Source organism: Anomalospiza imberbis, chromosome 14, assembly GCF_031753505.1.
Source record: "Anomalospiza imberbis isolate Cuckoo-Finch-1a 21T00152 chromosome 14, ASM3175350v1, whole genome shotgun sequence".
NCBI lineage: Eukaryota > Metazoa > Chordata > Aves > Passeriformes > Viduidae > Anomalospiza > Anomalospiza imberbis.
Genome location: NC_089694.1, coordinates 12018901 through 12042066, shown reverse-complemented (window position 1 = coordinate 12042066; position 23166 = coordinate 12018901). Strand labels below are relative to the sequence as shown.

The 23166-nt window shown below is 37.3% G+C and overlaps 2 protein-coding genes across 11 annotated transcripts in view; one reads left to right on the top strand and one right to left on the bottom strand.

Annotated features, from left to right (window-relative positions):
• Nucleotides 1-21235, bottom strand: part of PAK3 (p21 (RAC1) activated kinase 3) — a 229422-nt gene extending 208187 nt beyond the window's left edge. For 2 of the 4 annotated variants that reach the window (XM_068204924.1, XM_068204925.1), the window contains exon 1: nt 21090-21235. The gene's annotated coding sequence lies outside the window, so the exon portion shown is untranslated. Of the gene's footprint in view, nt 1-2029; nt 2163-21089 lie in introns of those variants that run through there. The other 2 variants (XM_068204929.1, XM_068204927.1) reach the window with 2 other exon arrangements.
• Nucleotides 4723-23166, top strand: part of AMMECR1 (AMMECR nuclear protein 1) — a 98124-nt gene continuing 79680 nt past the window's right edge. The window contains exon 1 of one of the 7 annotated variants that reach the window (XR_011004121.1): nt 4723-5057. Coding sequence is in view for 3 of the 7 variants with exons in the window: in XM_068204935.1 (XP_068061036.1) it covers nt 4886-5057 (172 nt within the window). In the remaining 4 variants the exon portion in view is untranslated. Of the gene's footprint in view, nt 5058-5098; nt 5216-23166 lie in introns of those variants that run through there. The other 6 variants (XR_011004122.1, XR_011004120.1, XM_068204935.1 and 3 more) reach the window with 6 other exon arrangements.

Sequence of the window (23166 nt, the reverse complement as noted above, 5' to 3'; positions counted from 1 at the left end):
TCCCCCATAGTCAAAATATCAGGGAGAATGACACTGATGGGCTTCAGGCTGCAGCTGACTTTTAATGGAACCTTTCCTGATTTGTACACTTCAGAGTAAAATCAAGTTCAACAACAAAGCCCTAACTCTTGTCACAGCAGTCTGTGCATTAGAAACTGGGTTAATCACAACTCTGAAATAAAGATTCTTTCATTGTGTAGCTCATCTCAAGAAAGGATGTATCATAATTACAAAACTTACCTACTTCACACATCTGAAATGTGTAAGTTGAGAAAGAATTACTTGGATTTATAGCTGTTCAATGGAGTAGAACCAAGACTATTTTGCTCAATATTTTCACTACCATTTGGAATAAAATGTTTGGTAATGGAGTTGTTAGTATTCAGGAGTAGGTTGCTTTGGAGTACTCTAGTTTATCCTATTGTACATATAAAACTGAACAAATACAGTAAGGCCAAACTGAACATTTCATAGAATGGGGATAAGTGTGGATTTGATGGTTGCTAACAGCAATTTCTAAATATAATCTCTCACTTTGCTATGGCAAACTTGCAATTCTTGGGCCAGGCAGATGCAGAATGTATCAAATTAGTACCTTAGGGCAAGGAATACAATGGGATGTTTCATTATAAACTCAGGGAAGCAAACTACATCCTTAACATACTCTGCTTCCAGACATTGCCGAGGCAATTGATAATTCTTTATGTCTCATGTGAGGATCACCAGAGGAAATCTCTGGAACTAGTCATTAATCAAACAAAAGCATAACACAGGGCTAAAATTTTCGAAATGGTGCCAAAAGCATTTGTGGAAATTTGCAATGACAACCGATGAGAAACTCAATGCCTAGGGGGAGGGAGGGTTGTGGCTTTCCTCTGGTTTTGTTTTGGCTTTTTAAATTTTGTTTTTTTACTAATTGCTATAGAATCATTACAGGGAAAGTCTTCCAGTCAATCCTTTGTAGAAAAGAAAATCAATTTTACAAACAGTTTCTATTATACTGGCAATTTTCCTGTAGTTATACAGAATGAGATTTATCCTTTCCAACTCTAGAAGAAAACCAAAATATAAGGCAACAGAATGGGTCTGAAATAGAGTAGGGTGGGATGAGCCACAATCAGAATGCACTTGGCAAGAGAAAAAGGTATTAAATTGGCTTTAAAACATGAAGGAGAATGTCCCAGACAGTAGGGCAAAAAGGCAAAAAATAGGAGAGAAAAAATGAGTGAAGAAACTCTGGTAGATAGCAGCAACTGCCTATGTCTAACTAGCCTTAGCTAAAATGGGAGAAATATATTCTAACAAGCCCTTGCAAATCAGCTGGCAGGTACAAAGAGAGACCTCACTTCTCAGGTTCCTGGCATAAAATGATATGTTTTGTACATTTTTGTACATTGCCTAGAGAAACAGGGGCTATGGGACACTGTACTTTAACATGAAAAAAGACAGTTGCAGTAATCAAGGCCATTAGCCTCAGATTTCCCCATGCTGCCAAACCTGGATACTTTGTGTTCAAACAATCCAGACAGACAGTCTTCAAGGCACTACTATTTATACTTATGATACTCCCTAGTCTTTTTTTTTTTAATCCAAGTTACTTCAGGTAAATTCATCCTTAAAGTTTTCATGCTGCAGTGTCAGGTACAGTGCTTTTTCTCTTCCCACTCATTTTACCAGGGCTGGCATTCAAGGCCTAATTTCAAATTATGGTCACAGCTTCAGATAATGCAAAGTGTCATTTTTGCACCAGCTCTATCATTGTGATAAGAAGATAATTATCTGCCAATCCACTGGAAATCTTCCTACTTCAGTGATTTACATGTGCCAGACAATTTTGAAATTCATGCTACGAAGAGCTCCTTAATAAAGAGACTACCTTATAAAAAAAAATAAACAATTGCTGACATCCTGCCCAGTGAAGCCCAACAAGTTTCTGTAATGGAATTCCCATTTACACCCACACCAGTCTGGTGACTCGACTGCACTGGTGGAAACAAGACTTTGTTTCTCCAGATCAACCAGCACTTACAGGCAAAGACTCCCACACATTCCTGGATGCTCCAATCCAAACCCTGATGTGCAGACAGACACAACTGCAGATGATTTATGGATCATACTAGGCTCAGGGCAGGCTCACAGATAAATCAGTCCTGGTAGGACAGCACTAGTTCCAGGTACTTTGCCACTTCTTTCCAGGGAAATCAAAGACAAAAGCCACAAAAGCTTACAATGGGCGCTTAGGCAAAACTTAACTCATATGATATTAAAGAAATGATTGAGATGAAGAAAAGAACAAGAACATTCAAACATTTAACTCTCAGGAGCACATTCAGATAATTTAGAGGAATCATGACCTAAAGCATCGTGCTTAGGGGAAGATGTATTTTCTCCATACATCTATTGGATAAGCACCACAAGCATTAGTGTTTTCCTATAATGACGATGAATGTGTGCTAATGCCTTTGTTTCCATGCCAAACCACCCATCTGGTCTCTGCTCAGAATTCTGTCACACTCCTTTCTTTTTACTTTTGCCCTATGCTACATTTAAGTCAAAAATACAAAACTATGCATTATCACATACATGTAATCTATGATCTCGACTCTCAGAGTTAATGAAATTCAACAATAATAAAGAGAGAATGGTTTTGAATACTAAGTTTCCGATTGTTTGAGATGTAGCACTGTTTTATTGTGTTTATTGTGTTATTGTGTTGCATTAGCAACCTCTTCATAACAAGGAGAGGCAAAAAGTGTTTGAATTAATTACCTCATTGGTAGGGAGGAAAAGGATCTAATTTTTTAATGCATAGTTCATTCATCTGCTAACAGATGAGATACTAATATTGTCTCATGCTGATATATCACTATCACCACCATACATGATAAGTTACTACTGGATTTAGGTTTTATTAATTTATTAAAAAGATGCCTACAAAGTCTTTAGTATTATCACTTACTGCTTCAAGTATGGGAACAGAAGTTTGCATTAGAAGTTTTTAGGAGATTAGTAATCAGACTTCCTGCACTCACCGTGAAATTTATGTGATATATTTATAAATTAACACTAGATGTGTGTAAGTGCTTCCTGCCTGTTGTCTGAGAGTGAATCCTGCAACATGAGTCATAATTATTCAGGCCAAAATTTATGATATTCTACATTTCCTTTTGGGCAGCAGAAGTACTTAGGAAAGGCCCTGCTGGGGTATAATTACAGATGAAATAACCAGCCTGCTTCAGGGATTGTCTACTCTTCTAGCTTCTAGGAGAACATTTATGAACAGATCAGTTAAAATTGAAGACAGATGAAAAGACCTGATAATGGGCCTTTTCTCCAAAGCACCTACAATAGGGACCTTCATAGCTGGGCATTGTCAGCTGCCCTTGTGCATGTGCAACTTAAATGGCTATTTATTGTCACAGGACAAATGCTTCACCCCTCAGCCCCAGAGAATTTCATTATGTGTGTGAAACTACAGCTATCAGTGTATATATAAAACACATTCACATATTCATGGCATCTTCAAGATAAAGTGTTCAGAGACTCTTAAGTACAGCTTCGTTGCATCAAGTAGACAGTCCTACCATGATGATTAAGTGATTACACTAAATTATGGTTGAAGCACAGTAAATATTTTGTTCTTCCTATGGGTCCATTATTCTTCTGCACATATCAAAAAACTGATGTTAAGCCAAAAGCACATCCTGAATTAATGGTGATATTTAGCTCTTTTCTCAGATGCACAATTTCTTTCCAAAGAAGCAGCTTCTCATGATCCAGTCCCATGTGGCTTGAATCTAACCCAGTTACAGCACTGAAACCTTTTCCCTTTTCAGTGTCAGTACACAGAAAGCTGGGGACTAGCTCCTAGTCCATGCTCTGGAAGCTTTAATACCAGCTTAAATAGGTTACTAAGGATTAGTTTTGGTGCTGCTTGGGAAACTTAACTGATGCCAAGCCCATATACCCAACTTTCTGACAACTGCTTCTTGTTTTCTTTTTAATCAAGGAAGTACCATTAAAAAGTGCTGGGGAGAAAGCTGAGGACTGGGCTAAAGCACACTACACTCTAGTGAGCTGTGTAAGCACAAGGGATCCACAGGGAGCACTTACAGACCAGAACAACCTGGAGTAGCTACTGTGATTTGTTCTGGGCACCATACAGAGATGCCAGTGTCTCCTCCAAGACTGTGCCAAATACTCTGGCAAATCTTGACATTTTGTCCTTAAGTCACTGTTTGCAGAAAAGTTCCTAAATGTTGTGTTTTTCCTGGCTTCTTCCCTGCCTCCATCCATCCATCCATCCATCCATCCATCCATCCATCCCTCCCTCCCTCCCTTCCTCCCTCCTTCCCTCAAAACTTCACCTGAAATCCCTTGCACTCTGTGGGACCACAAACAACTTTAAGTGAGTATTTAGCTTATACCCTACACCAGACTGAGCTTTCCAGAAGTCAGAGACCTGCAATACCTCAGCTTCCCTTACTGCCATAAAATTTCAGAAACAGGGCACTGCTGCAAAATATTGTCACTACATTACAGGTGAAAGAAGGGGTTTTTTTATTATATTTCCTTTTCCATCTGTTATGGAAGAACTTTCTTCCACTCTGAACTCTTAAGGGTTAACTGGCATTGGGTGGAGGAGGGGGAAATCAGAGGTCAGCTCATGTTCTGATATCAGTGAACTCACAAGTTACTCCTTAAGCATGTGGTTTCATCCTAGGTTCTTCCTGCCAGCAATTTCTCACTTTAATCATACACCCACAGCAACCCAGATCTTTAAATTCAGCAATTCTTTCTCAGGTTTCAGCAAGTCATTGGCAGCCTGAGCTATTTTTGGGATATTTTCTCTACTGCAGATGCAGCTTAGGAAAACGCAGGGAGCATGCTAAAGACCTGCAGCTATTTGCCTTGTACGATTTGCTCATTTCTCTTTATTTCTCTGTTTTCCTGCACTCATCACTTAAAGGACAATCTTTCTTGCAAACAAAATCCCTGGAGCCTGATTAGAGGGACTGAAGGCTCCCAGACACGGGTTGCCTGCCAGCCACAGCACGGTAAGGACATGGACACTTTTGGCTAGCCTTGCATTGCAGCTTTTTAAGCTTTGCTGAATGTTTATTTGTGTCCATCGCTTCCAAATCAACACTGCTGGCATGGCAGGCAGTCTCCAGCTCCTGGTCTCCATTTTCATTCCCTAAAATCCTCAGCACTTGTAAGTAACACATTTATACTCACCGTCTCTTTGTGTGTTTTAGAAATCAATGACTGACACTAATTTTGATCAGTTCCAGGGGTCTGGGATTTTTCTTTACATTTTACTATCTTTTAGACATCTGTAAATTGCAATCCTGATTGAAACTGTGGATATTTTATTGCCTGATCTTCCCTGTTGAAGGTATATTGTTAATCTTGTTACTTAGCTCAGCAAATTATTCAAATCAGGGAATGGTTTTATGTATAGTAAATGGAAATGTTGTAAAAAAGCCCTGCTCCTGCTGATTTACAGTTTTATACATTGCCTTCCTGTCTTGTGCTCTGGCTCTGCTTTAATACCTTGAGGCTGCTACAGAGCAGTTCACTAACACTACAAAGGAATTGACAGCAGAAAACCAATGCAGCAGACAGAGCTGTACTAAAAATGACTCGATTTTATCATGCAGTTATTTTATTTGCTCACAGAAATGCACCAGGTAACCTTTGCAAGAATGGTGAAATTTTAATATATTAATCTACTTTAGATTTAGTAGATTCAGGATCAGGCTCTGAAGGTGGTATTTTTACTTCTAAGAGTCTCTTAACAATTTTGAGACAATTTCTATTATATTGTCAATGTTGCTTTGAACACAAGGCTGATACCTGAGCCTGGCTCTCTCATCCAGCTTGTGAGTCTGCCTCAGTTTCACTGAAATCCCTGATACTAAATTAGCTGAATGATAAAGAGGGATCAATCATTTAATCCTTAGTTCAATTTTATACACAATCCCAAATGTTAATACTCAGGTTGCTTGAAATCTTGAGATTCAACACATTTCCCAGAAAGAAAGATGGATGTGTTTTAGCAAAAGTTAGCAAAGCACTCAATTGCTTACTGCTAACAGAGAAACTGTTATGTCATTAGACATGTTACAGAGCACACATGTAAAGCTAGATAATGCACTTCTCTCTCAAAAAACCAATGTTGTTCCCTGCACAAACAGAAGTCAGGTGAAGGAAGTTTTACCAACAGGACAGGTCTGTGCAGAATTGAGTCTTTTGGGAATTCAGTGAGATAAACCCAATACAGGAATTATACCTGTACAGCCAACCATTCAAGTGGTGCTTGTCAGGGCTCGTTTTAGAAAATGTTGTCCTAAATTGTGCCACTGATAAAAGTTATTTTTAAAAAGACGATGCTTGTTGTCACAAGATGTGCAGAAAGGAAATAATCTGAATAATGAAAAAACAGATGACATATATAGCCATTTCTTTTCAAAACAAACTGTTGCATACAGGAATTCTCTGGAAATTTAAAATCTTGTCTTTGTTAGAGGAGGAATATAGACCATGGAGATTAGCAATTCTTCAGACCTTCCCATCTGAGCATACACTCTTACCATGTTAATACACTCATTTCTTGGTGTGCATATATACTAAATCAGCCACACACAAGATACTAAAGATTAATTTACTCTATAAATGAACTAATTTATAATTCAGCAGCAGCACTGCATAACTCACACTTGATGATCCTTGCCTAGAAACCAGAATACAAAAAGGGCTAATGGATATGAAAAACAACAATGGCTAAAGTGAAGTGGAACCCATGCTGATGTAAAGTAAAGCTTGTTCAAGAGTCAGAACATGAGTCAAAAACTTGATTATTCCTCAGAATATCATGGAAGTGGGTCCCTGTAATTTTAGTGACATTCTCAGACACACACTAAAGCTGCAATATGATACAGTACATTAACACAGCCATGGTAATTGGCCAGTTATATTCCATTCAGCTTGCTTGGTTTTTAAGTTTACACTTTACAATTTTAGTTTAAAAATCAGTTTAGAAAAAGTTAATTGGTCCTGTACTACTCTGCAATTGGCTAGACTAAAAGCACCCATAGTTTCAATGGCTCCACTGACACACAGTAATTTACTAACTGCAACCATCTGATCAGATGGCTGAGCCCTTCATTAAAATTGAAGGGACAGTTTTATTTTTCCTGGCTGTCACTTTGGACCAGATTAATTCTATAAATCCAGTTGAGGGGCTGTGTTGAAAAAAGAATCATCAACAAATAGTGAATAGTAAAAGTTCTTCAAGGACTGGGTCTGAATTTTAATAGTCATACAGAGCAGGGCTCTGCAACAAAAAACTGACACATTTAGTGTGCTGGTGCATGTTGGGAGGCAGCATCAGTTTAGAGGAGGAATAACACAGAATTGCAGAAATGAGAGAAAATGTAGTAGGAAATTAAGGTCTCATTGGAGGCAGGAATAAGCAGATAAGGGGGCAGCTGAGGTGGCAGGCTGCAGACTGTACGTGAGGAGGCAGGAAGCGCTCTCCTGGCGAGTCTGAGCAGCTCGGCATTATCTTCCCTGTAGCTGTGGAGCCCTGACAGCAACAGCACTCCCTAGCCCTCTCCCAGATGGCAACAGCAGTCTGAAAATTCTCTGCAGCCTGTTTCTCTTGAATCCTCCCATCTCCATTTCTTCCCACATCATCCCACAGCTGGAGTAGGCCACTTCTGGATCTCATTTCAACATAAACCTCAGCCTGATAACAGTTAGAGAGCACCAGAGTAATAAGAGCTGTTTGGGAAGGATCAGAGAGAGGCTACAGGACCTGGACAGCAAGGTGGAAATAACAGAGAAATGGAGAGGTAACAGATATCCTGGAGGACTGTGCAAAGAGGCAGACAAACAAAAGTGCAGCTGCTTCCACCTAACACTCCGAGTGTAAAACAGCTGAGAAAAAGACAAAACCATATTAGATTACACCATTAGAGATACTAGAGACAGTACAGCACTGATGGTATCCTATAAGTATGGGTCAGTCCCTAATTAAAACATTATATAGTTTTTGTCACTCACAACACAGAAAGATCAATGTGTATTGTAACAATGAGGTGGGAGTATGAAAGCTATTGGTAAAGACATCATCATGGAGATTAATTATTTAAGATGTATGAAAATGTTGCCCCAAGAACAAACAGATATAAATCAAACATAGCAATTAGAATTTGAAGAATACAATGAAATAGTGAGATGGGAGCAAGAAACCTAATTATCGGGTTTTTATGATGAAGAATGATCCATTATCATAAGCAATGTCTGTTTCTGCAAGTTGCTGCAACATTATAATTGCTCCAGGACTGTTTCTAGATCACTGTCATACATGTTAATTTAAGTGACATACAAATCAGTCTTGGGGTGTGATGAATGGATAGGTGCTATAACTTACTTTAGCAGTGTTGCTCCTTTTGACATCACTTCTCTCTCTGTACAAAGATTAAGACAACAAATGCAGTAACATCAGCCTCTTTCAGATACTCAGATAAAACTAGCGCTTAAAGAAGAATGAATGGAGCAATCTTGGCTCTTGTTGATATTCTGAAGAAACTTGGAAATCTGTTATGAGACTGCATAGATTAGGGTATTTTGAATGTATTTTCAGTGTTTTAAGAACCAAGAAGTCACTTCCATATTAAGTTTTTCCTCTATTTTTTGAAAACTAAGTTGATTTGACCATTGTCTTTAATGTTACATGAATTTCCATGATAATGCTTTGTAGGCTGCAAGTTAAATATAATCCCTGATACCACCTTTTGGCATTTCTAGACATTGGCTTCAATTAAATATAGCTGCAATGGATTCCTTAGCTGTCCCCATCAAATACGTCAACCCTTTAGTCAGTTCTCATGGATATTTCTATAATCTTGCTGATTCTTGACTGATTTTTATTACATATAATGATCAAGCTAGCAATCATAAGAAATAGAATCACTGGCAAAGGCACCTAAAAGTTATATTTATACTTGAAAGTCCAGGTCCAAGTCACTAAGGCAAGTCACTGGCAGACATTAATGATATACAGCAGCTCCTAACTCCAACTTACGCAACTTATTATGCAACACCTTTTCCTCTGCCACGTCCTGTTAGTAACCGAAGTCACTAACTTTATCTAAAGCTAGATAAAATATACAAACTCAAAGAATACATCAGTGCAGGAATGGTCTTCTAAATATAAATACTACTTTTATCAAGGATAGAAAATGCAACTAAAATTTGCCTCTCATTAACACTACCTCACATTTATTCCTAAATCTTTTATGTTATGACTGTCTTTTTGACATCAGACACAGTATTAACCTGTCAGTACTCAAAATTTGAAGGTAAACAAATCATTTTTATGTTTGTCAAAGAAAAAACAAGGTCTCAGTCTGGAGGGAGGAAAGAGATTACTATCCTTAAGTATGAGAAAACCTTCAGATAAGATATTGATCCAGTCATATTTATGTCTATTAATTTCACCATTTTAGAGTTAGATGGAAACAAACAATATCTCAGTCTTGCAGAGCATGCTGACATCACATGGCCCCCAGTTTTAGTTCTTTAATGTAGTTTGTCTGTGCTGGTGTTATTAATAGACACACTAAAATGGGAACTTCGCCCTGGCTCAGTTTTGACTCACTGCATGGCCTTGGGCATCACATAACCTCTGTCTCCAGTTCTCTATCTGCATAATGCATTTGTCTATCTAGTGACTTTGCAGAGTCATGGGTCAAATAAATGAGTCACTTCACAGAAGTTTTAAATTGAAATACAATGGCTTCTCTTCTGCAGTTTTATAATATATTTCCCTGAATTTTAACATAAACTCGCCTTTTTCATAAAGGCAACCAAAGTGTTTAAATAAACAGAAAGAAGAACTATTTAACACTTCCAAATTAAAATCTCCTTGAACTAAAAGAATGGAACCACAGCCACATAAGACAGCTTGTCATCTCACAGCCCAAAATACCTTTATCTGATGCTTTTTATAAAGCTCTTCACTGCCCAAGGGAAGAAAGAAGGAAGCCTAATTTCACACCGTGCAAAAAATAACAGATCACATAGTTAGTAAAATCTGCACTGCAAAGTATGGTCTGGGCATAACAGATGGAAGAATCTATCAACCAATCTCCTTTATTACACTAGCAGTCAAAAGAGCTGTATTTTTTTTTAAATCTAAACTGGTTCTGAGTGCAAGAGAGTCATATTCATTTGACTGCACCAGAAGATATAAATCCTCCATGCGGCTGAGATGACTTGCCCAAAGCTAATCAAGTTAGTTATACGCTTAGTTAATTTTTTTGCTTGTTGTCCATTGAAACTAATCAAATTTACTCTAGAAAATAACTTTTCTGCTGCAGTTCTAACCCTTTGTGTCTTAAGGAGAGAAAAAAACCCCTTCCGTCAAGGCAGCCCCTGAGGGGACTTTTAAGGCAGTGACATGCAATACTCAGATGTTCATTTGTTTGTAACGGGAGTCTAACCTAGATGCAAAACTGAATTACAGAGTCATCTGGCATTACTTTAAAATGCAAAGATGGACAAAGCAAGCGCATTAATTATCAAAAGTTGAAAAGTTCACCACTGATTACTGCTTCAGTGGATGCTGCATCTTTACAAAGCCCAGACATCCAGTGAACAACTGATGCCTCATTAGATACAAGCAATTGTATCTTTCAAGGTGATGTTCTTGGATGCTCACTCATCCATTGCTGTCTTATTTTTTCTTATGATTTGGTTAATTCTTTGCTTGGATGAGGGACAAGATCAAAAAGAGACCTGATATAAAGGAATACTTATAATCCAGGATACACGAGGCATATGTTAACCAGTGTTGCTGTACTAAGCAAGCAGTGAGTTGTTCCCAAAGTTAGTGTCTTTCAGCTCTGCTAACCAGGAACATGGATCTCATGATAGCACCAGCTACCAGAGAATGGCAAATGCCATTCCATTGCTAATTATATCACTACAGAACAGTGAGAAAAAATAATGTATTGCCCCAAGGTATGTAGATAAGTTTGTATGCACAACAGGTTCCTGGTCTTGGAAGTACCTTGTCCATTCCACAAGAAAAAAGAATTCAGAGCTCCAACCTAATTCATAGCTTGTGTCCTCATGGAACTTGGCAACAGGACAAAGAATTAAAAAAAAAAACCTCTAAAGCTGATCTAATCACTAATAATGACAAAATTATTATGACATAACTAGAAATTTATGATAGATCTAGTCTGACAATGCTATTTGAGGACAACAGGTCAAATGAGGACGCAAACAAATCCAAGGTCTAATTCATTCCCAGTGTAAATTGGCAGTATTCCCTTTGACTTCAATGAGAGATTTACTTGTTCACTCCAGATCTAATTTTTAGTCAGCATCTTCCCAATATTTATGATTGAGTTGCACCAGTCTAAAAATTACTCACTTTTAAATCCAAAGCAAGAACCTCCAGAGAGTTGGGGAAAGATATATTTTCATATAAGGGTCTTCATTTAGATAGTACATTTACATTTACTTTTACTGGAGTAACTTTCCCATATAAAGAGAAAATTTATTAAGAAAAAATTAACAAACTTCAGAGGCACAGCAGCAAGAGCCAGTCTAAAATATCTATGTGGCTCTTTTATGTCCAGATAACCAAAAAGTAACACCCATGGAGGAAAGAATAGAAGGAATCATTGAAATAGAGAATAATGATAAATAATGAACAAGCAGATACATGCAGATACATGTATTGTTTAAACAACAATAATAAATTCAAACATTAAACCAGAAAGAGATGCTTCTACATTTTTGTTTTGTGGAAAAGGAATTTTTGTTTTCATTGTGACACAGCTATTTGAGAGTTTCAAAACAGCAAATCTTGGTGAGGAAGGGAAATTTTGAGTTGTGCTAAATGAAATACTTGAGTCACGTTAGTGTGTAAATTGCAGTAAAACACAGAGAGATTCTCTGTCCTTCTTCAGCTCAAATGGTATCAGCAATGAGGCCAGAGGATCAGTACTAGTACACAGTCAATCCAAAAGTATTGCCACAGAAAAGTCTTGATTCTGGAGAAAACACTTCACCATAGGTTGGATTGTGATGATAAAGTATATATTTAAATTCTTCGTTGTATTAGCAGAGGGATTTTACCACAGCATAGCCCTGAAGTAAAAATGAAGAGAGAACTGAGGCAGCCAAGTGGTCCATTATGTCTTCTCAGCAGACAAAACAGTGAATCATTTATGATAAGTTCAATCAGCAAAACCACTGGTTTAAAGCTTATCTATAAAAACATTTTTAATGTGGTTATTGATTTAGTATTTAATGATGGTTGGTTAAAAGATGAGGTCGCCCAAGATATGTATCCATTACTATTAAGTGTTGAGGACTTGTGGATGGGTGCTATTTACTGACTTCCACATATTGCATAAATATCATGGCCATGCCTCAATGATTCAGGTCAGGGTGTGTTGCTCAAAACTCTGTACAAATGTCAAGCAAGCAAAAGTCCTGCTTCAGTAGTTCTTATATTAAAATACAGGAAAGAAATGTAAATTTTATAAAAGCACAGGATTTGAATGGCAGTTTATGAGCTGCCAGGTTACTTTCAATATTGATCAACTAAATTTTAATCCAGGGTAACCATTGCTTCACATGAAAAAGGAAAGAAATTCACTGGGCTCCACTGACTGAATGGCACTGCGAGCTTTTGCCACTAGAGTGTGTCAAGGCTTTTGTGAGGAATAAACCTCTTCACGTGCTGTATCATTCAATTCCAACTATTACCACAGCCCAGGACAAAGACAAGCAGCTTGAATGTACCATTTATTTTTCTGATTTCCTGCTTGACTGCTAGAACTTGTCTTAAAGATTATACTACTAAGAAAAGGTCTTATCTCATTAGTCTGCTTATGCTGTGCACAGGGATTTTTATATGGATTCTGAACACAGGCATCCAGAAACAGTCTAGCCAATTTTAGGATCCATTACACGGTGCCTATATTTTCAGTTCAATGTCAATGAAACATCCCTTCCCGGCTAAGACTCCTACTTTGATGCAGTACAATAACCCTGCTATTTTGTATTGAAAAGTCAGCACAGCCAGTCAATGTATGTAAATCTGTCCTTTCCTGCTTCTCTCTCTGCTGGATGTCTGCAGTTGCACTAAAATTGGGGCTGGGGGAGCGGGGGGGAAGGGGAGCCCACACACCTACTGCTGAAAATCTGAAAACATACTGAAAATCTGTGCTGAGAATAGAGATGCTCCAGTGTATTTAAAAAATCAGTTTGAAGAGAAACTATAAAAGCTCCTCTCTTTGATAGTAAAAAAAAAAATCAGAACAGTTAAAATTAGAAATGCGTAGGCATAAAGCATTTCCAGGATCAGTGTATGTTGAAATGTACACATTTGGTAATGCTAAAAATCAAGATCTGCCTCCATACTTTTCTGAATCAAGGTTTGTCCCCTTCTCCATCTGTAAAACTGCACTGACAGCACTCCTTCTCTCTTTTTGCTCACTTTTGTCTCTTCAAATTGCAAACTCTTATTAGCTGTTTTGACTACACAAGTTCTTAGTAAAAGTTTTTCACTGTCCATGTCATCTCTATGCTGAAGATTTTAGCTACTAGACCAACCCTAATAACTTTTCTTTAAAAAACATTAAAAACAAAGCAAAAACCAAACAACATCCAAACAACTACCTATAAGAGATAGGAATCCTACACCCAATCTGTAGTCATTTACGTGCTCAAGTGATGTTGTGAATGGAGACATGTAGTAGCACTAAATTTCATCACCTGCTTTACTTCTCCTAGGAAAGGTCTGATGTGCCTCTCTTGGGAGACTGCGGCAGCTTTCTGAGCTTCCAGAAGTTGACATTGTTAGAGTGACAATGATGACTGAGCAAAACAGCTTCTGAAATGCCTAAGCATTCACCCAAGTCAGCCATATAGAGTCAATGGGAGAGGAGCCACAGATCAGAAGATTCTACCTTTGAATTGCCCAGACCAGCCTGAGAAAATGAGAGTCTGACAGGGCGTCTGGAGTTCTCTTCACCTGCTCTGTAACTTTAGATGAAAATTTTGAACATAATATCTATTTGAAATGAACTGATGGCTGACAAGAGAACAAGGAACAGGAAAGAAGAGAATAGGAACACAAAGTAGAAGGAAAAGATCTGTGACCAGGTCTCTTTTATTCAGTGTATGCTGAGCTAATGATACCTCATACAGGTATCCCACAATCACATTAGAATGAAGAGATCCTGCTTTTCAGGAACAGCCTGCTGAAATCACAGATCCCTACTCACTGGTTTTTTGTCCCAAAGAATCAGAGTACAGCACAGGCAGAGCATGTGGCAAGGCTCAAGGTCCAGCACTGGTACAGTACAGGGAGGAGCTACACCCTCATACACTAACAGTCACCTGAAAACACACAGGTCACCTGAAAACTCCCAGAACAGTGTCTCGTGAAGATTTCATAAACAGAATTGAGCAAGTGAAGTTTCTTCCAGTTCAAGAACAAAATGAAAATGTCAGCAAAAAGGAAGCACAAAACTCAGTTCATACAGAATGCACATGATTTTTTTTAACAAAATAAAAACCCAGTAATTTCCATTTGGTGTAAATCTGAAATATTACATCTTATTAAAAATAAAATGTTTTGTGGCTTTTTTTAAAAATACACATATTTTACTATTCAATTTATATTAACTTGGAAGTGGGAAATGGTATTTCTGTTTCAAAAGATAAAAAAACCCTTCATTTTCAGCATGTTAATATATTTCCTTTAAAAACTAAGAAAATGTTTCATATTTTTCCTATATTTCAGTTGACACAATTTTAGCTCAACCTAATCTCAAGAATGGCACCAGTCCTTTCAAACCTCTGTTATTCTAAGAATTTAAAAATCATTCAAAATTTTTGTCCACCTCTATTCATAAATTCAAGCTTCATTTTTGCCCTAGAATCTCAGGGAAGAAAATACTCAAGAGTCTTTCTGAAATATCTTTCCATTTCCCACCGCTGTGTCCCTAGCTGATATTCCTTGTATCCTCATGCAGCAATAGCTCTGCCTTCACTGTGGCAGTCCCTCGTGAAACATTTTCTAGAATTAGAGTGTGAAGGCTGGAGAGTGAACTTGCCACTTTTATATAGAGGGAAGAACACCCAGGAGAAGGTATTTAAATTATGTCCTGAGGCAGAATGAAGTTGATTTATGTCAAGGATTATTTTTATCTCTCCAGTCAACTAGAAGTTATGCAGCAAAGCCTGCACAGGCACAGCCATGCAGCATGGTCTGTACCAGACTCTGACAGTGCTGGAAGATAAAGGCAGCTTCGCAGCAGGCGGAGCTGTGCCCTTGGGAGCCTTGGCTGGGCTCTGCGGGAAGGGCTTGCCCTGCCAGGGTCGCTCCCTGCTCGGACGGGCACCACGCGGGCCCACTGCGGCACCCGCACCCCGCAGACCAGACGCCACTCGCGGATTGCCACGGCGGTTCTGGAGACTCTTGGGTTTGGCTCCTGCATCTACCACTCCACTCATGTCCTGGCATACTGATGAGGGAAAGATGGGATGGTTATGGGATCCCATGCCCATTCTTCGTCACATACTGCCTCTACACAGCTCTAACCTGTGCTGAGAGCAGGTTATTTAACCATGGACACCTGGGACCCTTCTCCTTCCTTTTCCTGGTCTGTCTCTGACACAGAAGTGAATATATCCTTCCATGCCAGAGACCTCAATTCAAAGCACATGGCCTTTCCACTGATTTCAGAAATCCTTGCATAGAACTCCAACCAAGTATCCCTGCAGAATATCATTAGGAAAACAAAGCAAACCCTCACAACTGTGAAATTACCTCTGGAAGAGAAATGTATATTTCCTCAAGATTTTTTTCTCTGAAAAAGGCAGCATATTTACTGAGTTTTTAACATGTAGATAGATGCATGTATGCAGTTGCCTGAAAGCACATGATCTAAAACATTAAATCTCTGCATTTCATTTTCATGTGTAGGGAAGGAAAATCAGTAAAAATTTTGAACAAATAAACTGTAGTTTTTAGAGTAAAAAATTAGAGTAAATGTTTCCAGGCAGCCTGCAGTAATAAATAAATTACTGGGATTTTAAAATTCTCTTGCAGTGTTTGAAATTAAAATGTTGCATCACATTTCCAGTGCTTACCAGCAAGAACAAATTCATTATAAACTAACATAAAACTACATTTTCCTCTACCACTGGTGAACAAGCAGTGATGTGCAAGGTCATAAATAAGAAATGTAAATGAATTTGTATGTTAATAAATGTAATTATGTATCTATCTGAATTTTAATCACCTAATGAATATTACTCCTAAATTACAGAGGGAAAGAAACTAATTGGATTCTCTGTATCTTTTCTGTTGGGGCTACAAGTAGTGTATCGTACATTTCCTAGTACTGAAAAAGGACAATGCTGTGGACAAGGAAGGAGTACCATCCAGAGGCCAGCAAGTAGCTTGAACTTTATGATGTGCAGCTATTTATCTTTTTTCTTCTTTTAATTTTTCTAAGTAGAAATACCATGTTTTAAGAGACACCCCCCCAGCCTTTGAAACAAGTAAAACTGAGGATCAGTGAGATATGTTATAAAGAAAAAGATAATTATCAAAATAGTAGCTAAAAGGAATAGTTTAGAGCTACTCACATACTTCAATTTCTTCAAAATTTCAAACAGCACATCTTCACAAGAGCTAAGAAGTGATTTTACACTATTTAATACAGTGCAGAGATGCAGTGGATATATGTGTTTTCCTAATAAACCTGCCTCTGAGTTCTCAACATTTTGAATCAGAGCAGCAAAAAGCACTGCATGGGGTAACGCAAAATTAAAAATAAATTTTAAAATTCTTTACATGTTTTCTGCTAAGTATACAGTATGTATATATATTACACTCACAAGCTACATTCCTTTCTTGGCATGAATGTTTATGGCAACATTACTTGAAAGTAGAACAGAAAGCTTATGGCATATTACAGATAGAATACACATAAACAAGGTTCTGTCAATTAAAATACAAAAATTCATATAAGTCCTGTATTATATTTAGTTCTCTTTTTTCTATTATGAGAAGAATCTGTATCATTCCTGTTGCGGTGTGTCTCCTATGAGATAATGACATCTAATAAAGCAGATGAAATTTGCACAGCAGTTTGCAAGAAAGAGAACTATTTTTTAAACTCCATCTGACATAAACAAAGCTGATAATAGCAAACCTTCTGGTGAATAAATTATTGGCAATTACACCTAATTTGGGTACCATACTGTCAGAATATTTCAGCAGTAGACAAATGCAATTTGAGTGAGGTTTGTCTCTAGCAGTAGAATAAGAGACTGAGGCCACTTTAAACAAATGTTTGAAATGCAGTATTATTAGCATTTCAACCACTGCCAATTGCATTTACTTACTATAATTATTGTTTCATAAGATTTAGAATAAGCATGTTTTGCTATCTGCTGCAAGATACTATACCACAAATTGAGGGGATTCAGATTAGGACCTGTCTTATTGTAAGTACATCCTGAAGCCTAGACTTTAATCTTTATAAATTATTCATACCGCCTCACAACTTTACCTGTTTCTTTTAAAAAATAATCTTGTATGGATCTGCCCTTTCTTCTCAGAGATGGCTGTTCCTCTGATTATCTTAGTTAGGACTCACCCATCCCAAGTCCTAATTCCTTCTACCACCTTTTCCTTTCTTAATTTTCCAAAAGGAATCCTAGTGACCACAGTTCTCTGACATTGAAAGAAGTGTCTAATTTTACAGCTTTCTACAAACTTCGTGGAGTGAATTCCCTTTTCCCACAGAAATCTGGTGCAACAGGCCACCCCGTTTCACCTAGCAAATTACAAGCAAATATTGGAATACCTTACATGCAATCTAATGTGGTGGTAATGAACAGAAACCTACCTGATAAGGTATATCATTTTTTGCCAATTTTTTGCACACTGATGTTGAATGATGACCAGCTGTGGCCTTGTGAGGGAGTATATGGTCAGAGAAGTCATAATGTGACATTGACTTGTGTGATTTATCCAACATTTTGAAAGCAAACTGTCTTCTGATGTCTTAACTTTAAAGTGGCAACAGTAAGATAATGCAATCTAATTTTTATAAATAAAAAGTACAAACACTTTCCTTTTTCATCATTTGGAGAACTATCACAACATTTCTCTTATTGCACCCTTGTTTATAATAATAATTACCTCAAATATTGACAACCATAGATACATGATAATATTAAAGGCTGTATAAACAAGTAACTATATTTCTGACAGATGTTAAATGTTTTAAAACTTAGAAACATTAGAAGTTTTATAAGTAATAGATTCATAATGCATCAGCTTGGAAAAAAGCCAGAACAAAACCCACCAAACAAAAAACACTCAAACAAATCTCCAAACTTGAATTTATCTTTCAAGGAAAAAAAGTTGGATGTAGCATAATTAGCAGTTATGGCTTATCTCTTTAATTATCTCCCAATGCCTTGAAATGTAGACTCATGTATGATGTGAATGCATGAATACAAGAGTTCATACCCCTCACTTCATACATCACAGAACAGGTTTCCTGCATTGCCCTCATGAGGCCCATAAGAATTGAAGGTCTGCATTAAGGCAATAATCGTAATCAAACCACATTCTTCACCCAGCAATTCACAGGGCTCAGGAAGGAGTTAGTCTCCCTGATGCACAATTAGTTTCTCTGATACACATTTTGTTTTTATCTATTGGATTTAGGTTGTGTATTTCTCACCTCTGTCTGAAGCATCAGCTCAGCCCTATTGTCTGGACATACATCCAATCTCTATCCACACAGAACAAATGAGAAGTTAAATCAGACAGAACCAAGACTTTAAAAATTAAAAGCAATGCAATTCAGCAGTGCATAAATCATATTCTTCCATTGGCAGCTATGCAATTTCTAAAGCTCATCTGGTAATTCGTGTTCCAAAGCAGAAGGACATAATTTTATCTTCATTTAACAGTTTCTCAAATAATTGCCCACATTTTCCCACAAGCTTAGTATAGTACAAATGGCTTTTCTGATATTTTGATTAATTTTTCCCTAGTTGTAACAACCAAATAATTGTACTAGAAAAGTGTATGATTATTTTACAGAATTCTGGTTTGGTTATTGGACTATACTTCTAGTCTTCATGACCATTTTCATGACTCTGCAGCATGTCCCTCACCCTCCACAATCCTGAGACCCTTCCTTCCCTACTTCCTCCCTGCTCTGCACTTTTTGGTTTTATAGCGCTTTTTCTCAGGCCCACAGCCTAGGTCTCTCATGAAGTCCACTGAATGGCAGACTGCAGTTTCAGACCCCAGAGTGAAATAAAATATGAGCACATCTGATGTGGCTTTTTTCCCCTCCCGATCAGCACGACAACATAGTCAATGGCAACACAATTGTGTTAGAGTCTTGGTTGTTGCTAAGTAGAAGGGAGCTTGGAAAAATGTGAGAGCAATGTTACTTTAAAATCTGCCTGTATACATGGTCTTTCATACATGTCCTTCCCTCTATACTGGGAAAAGGAACATGGCATCATAATAATGATGTTAACATATCTCATATGGCATTATTTCTCTACTCCTTGGATAACCAAGGAGGGCTACCCATGGGGTCAATATTTATACAGAAAATCACTATCTTCTTCACTCCATCAATGTCATTTAGATCTATGGAAGATTTGGGGACAAAAGAATTTTGTATCTCTTTGGTGCTGAGAGCACTTAGAACAGTCTTAACTTGGTCTACTTCTCATCCTTTTCTGTTTATGTCCTTGGTGCAGGCAGTACAAAGAAAAGGATTTTACTTATCCCCCTTCTCTTCCTCTGCAAGTTCTCTGTGCTGTTCTCTTGACTTTGTTCTCAGAATCTCTTATTTCCCTCTCTGCCTGGCAGACAAGGCAACCTTTGGGGCCCTGTGCTATTAGTGTCATCACAGGGCAGAGGTTCGATTCATGGAAGAGCTGTTTCCTGCCTGGCTGTGAGCTGTATGCTAATGTGACAGCCTGGCAAGTATTTGAGACTGTCACTCTAGCATAGTAACTGTCCTGAATGGTATTTGTCATACATAAAACCACATATATATCAACAAAAAAACCCCAACAAAATTCAACTCTAATACATATTTCAAATGAGATGCCCACAGGCACTTACAACATGAGTACATGTCAGTAGCCATATGTGCTGTAATCCTCCTCTTTATACATAGACCCAGCATAATCCTTTCACGCACCATGCATCTAATCTGTATTCTCTGCTTTGGAAGCAAGATTCATCTCAAACTTTCAGGATTAATTCAAATGCATTAACCAGCTTTCAAATCTTCATTATTTTGGCAACCAAGTAGTTACACTATGTGGCAAATGACCAAATCATTTCTGGTACCACTTCATTTCAGGTTCTTTAAATCCCTGCAGCTGAACCACAGCTGGGTACTTAATACAAGGATTTATCTTTTGGGGGAATGTTACTTTTAAAAGCTTGATAATTATGAATTCATTTCCCATTTTTTTATAAGCAGAGGATCATAATGAACTCATTTGTTATTCATGTGAATGTCAAATGTGTTCCCACAGGAGTTTTATTCTAATTCACTATTAGTTAGTGGACTCATAAAATAAAATGTTATCCATTTTTTACTCTGAACATGTAATGCTTGGTAATTGTTCATCAAAGGGCATATGTAGTATTTTCCTTTGATAACTTTCAGTTCTGATTTAACTAGAAAAAGAACTAGTTTTAGAGTAAGGGTACCTCTAGAAACAGAAGTAGATTTGATAAGCTGTGAGCCTTCCAGTTAAAATGCAATGAATGAGATTATCATAAGCTAGTATTTTAAAAAGCAGATGTATTATACCATAAGCGTACATGTTTGAATGACATGGATTTAGCATAACAAGACAAGCCATATCCAATATATATTGTTTAATAATAGTTCAATGAAAGACATATTCTAGTATTCCACAACAGTTTTCAGGCAGCTGTTCTATTGCAAAAGAAAATTTAGAGGTGAGAGACTGACAGGTCATGGCAGAATCTGAATGTGATGACACTGGACAGATGGACTTTGACTTGTGAAAACAACCACAAAGTAAGCAATAGAAAAAAAGAGAATTCAAACTCTTATGTGATTTTTTAAAGAGTTAAACACATAGGATTTTTTATTAAATTACTTTCAAATTTCTTCTATATCCCTGATCTAAACTGAGCATTAGCTGGAAGCATATACTCCATGTACAGATAGCCCTGAAATATTTCAGTGCCTTAGATCTGACATGCTGTGCTAGGATTCTCAACCACTGTGTCACAGGGATACTTCCAGTCTTGAAATGCTCTTTAGAAATGCTAATCAAAACAAATTAATTATTATTGAGATGCAGTTTCAAGGAAGATGGTAAAAAACCCAGAATCTCATTTATAATTGGAGCCTGTAAATCAAAATACTTATAGATTTGTCTATAAGTAATCTAAAATACACAAGGAGAGAAGTTTGTTTTTTTTTCACTTGCAGTAACAAGGACATGTTTTTAGTATTAAGAATGGAAATAATAATTTCCTCAAATCATACGTATGGTATTTAAATCAAAATATGTTATTATTGTGCAATCTCTGGCAGTCAGTAGATTATTAGGATATTAACCATGAAGAAACCACTGAGAAAAATAAACATGCAAATCAAAGCTCAGATACAAGTCTTGATCATCACAGGTATTTCCAGATGTTAAAAACTGTAACTTCACCTTTAATAATGGGTAGCAGGAAACATAATAAACAACAGTGCTTCCTGAATGCTATTACTTCCTTCATAGTTTAAGAAATAATATTTATTTTAATCTTCTAAAATATGTTTTACTTTATTTCAATAATGATCATGTTGAAATGGTCTACTTTTACTTGCTGTAATGGCAGACTGAGTTATAATGTGAAAAAGGAATAATAGAATTAGTGAATGAAAGGAAAAGTTCATAAGAGAGGTAGCACTTTTGAAGCTTGCATGTTTATAGGCTGCTTTTTATTTAAAATTAATGCAATGTATTTATTTTATACATTAAACAACTATGACAGAAATTATCACCACCAGCAGGCAGCCTGAAGGCCCTTTCCTAGAGTGAGAGTACAAATGTGGGAGATTAGAAAAATGGGATGACAAAGTTTTGTGGGGATAGATATTGATCTATGAAAATATCACTTCCCTAGAAAACAGGATAGCTCAGGAGACCTAGAACCTGACAAATCATTCATCAATTTACAAGGGGATCTACCAGTTTAAAAGGCCTGGGTTTGAACTCATCATTCTGTAACAGTGAAATTCTGTTTACCTCACTGGAGTAATTTGATTTATACATGTCTGAAAGTAGAACTGACTTTTGTAATAGAAAGAAATGAGAAAATATGTTGGAGAACACGAATTCTACAGAAAGGAAGCAATAAAACTAATGAAAATGTATCTATGAATGAGTGAGGCACTGAATTCTACCAGTAGCAACAGATCCAGTTTCATTCAAAATCTTGCAGAAGCTGGGGTTCAGGATTGCTAGTCCCCTCTGAAGCCATAAAGAGTTAGGATTTGGTGCTCATGCATTATTTGGCTTTTCCTTCCCACTTGAAAGAAAAGAAGAATTTGCAGGACTGAATATGTGAAAGCAGATAGGGGTGAGGGTGAGGCTGAGCCTCACACGCTGGGGCTGCTCTCACAAAGTGCCAGGGAGGAAAGGAACAACTGCATGACAAGGGTTTTTCCAGAGCCCTGCTGGCTTTTTGCCACAGAGGGTAACAGCTGCTCTTAACTAACATTCAATTTATAGCAAGTCTCTTTTAAGATAATATATTTAGTGATTTTAGCAGTTCATAGTCCTGAAGGACCAGCATCTTTATGGCAAAACACTGGCATTTGTCAGCTTTTACTTTGCACAGAAAAAGAGAGAAGTGCAACAAAGTGACATAAGTGGTGATTTTATCAAACCAGTCACAGAAAGGAGGATCAACATATCATTCAGGGTGACATGTACATATCAGAAACACTTGAAGATATAAGGGTAAGTAATTTAGGCATTGAGTATAAAGAAGGTTGATACTTCTATGGAGAAAGGAAAAAAATA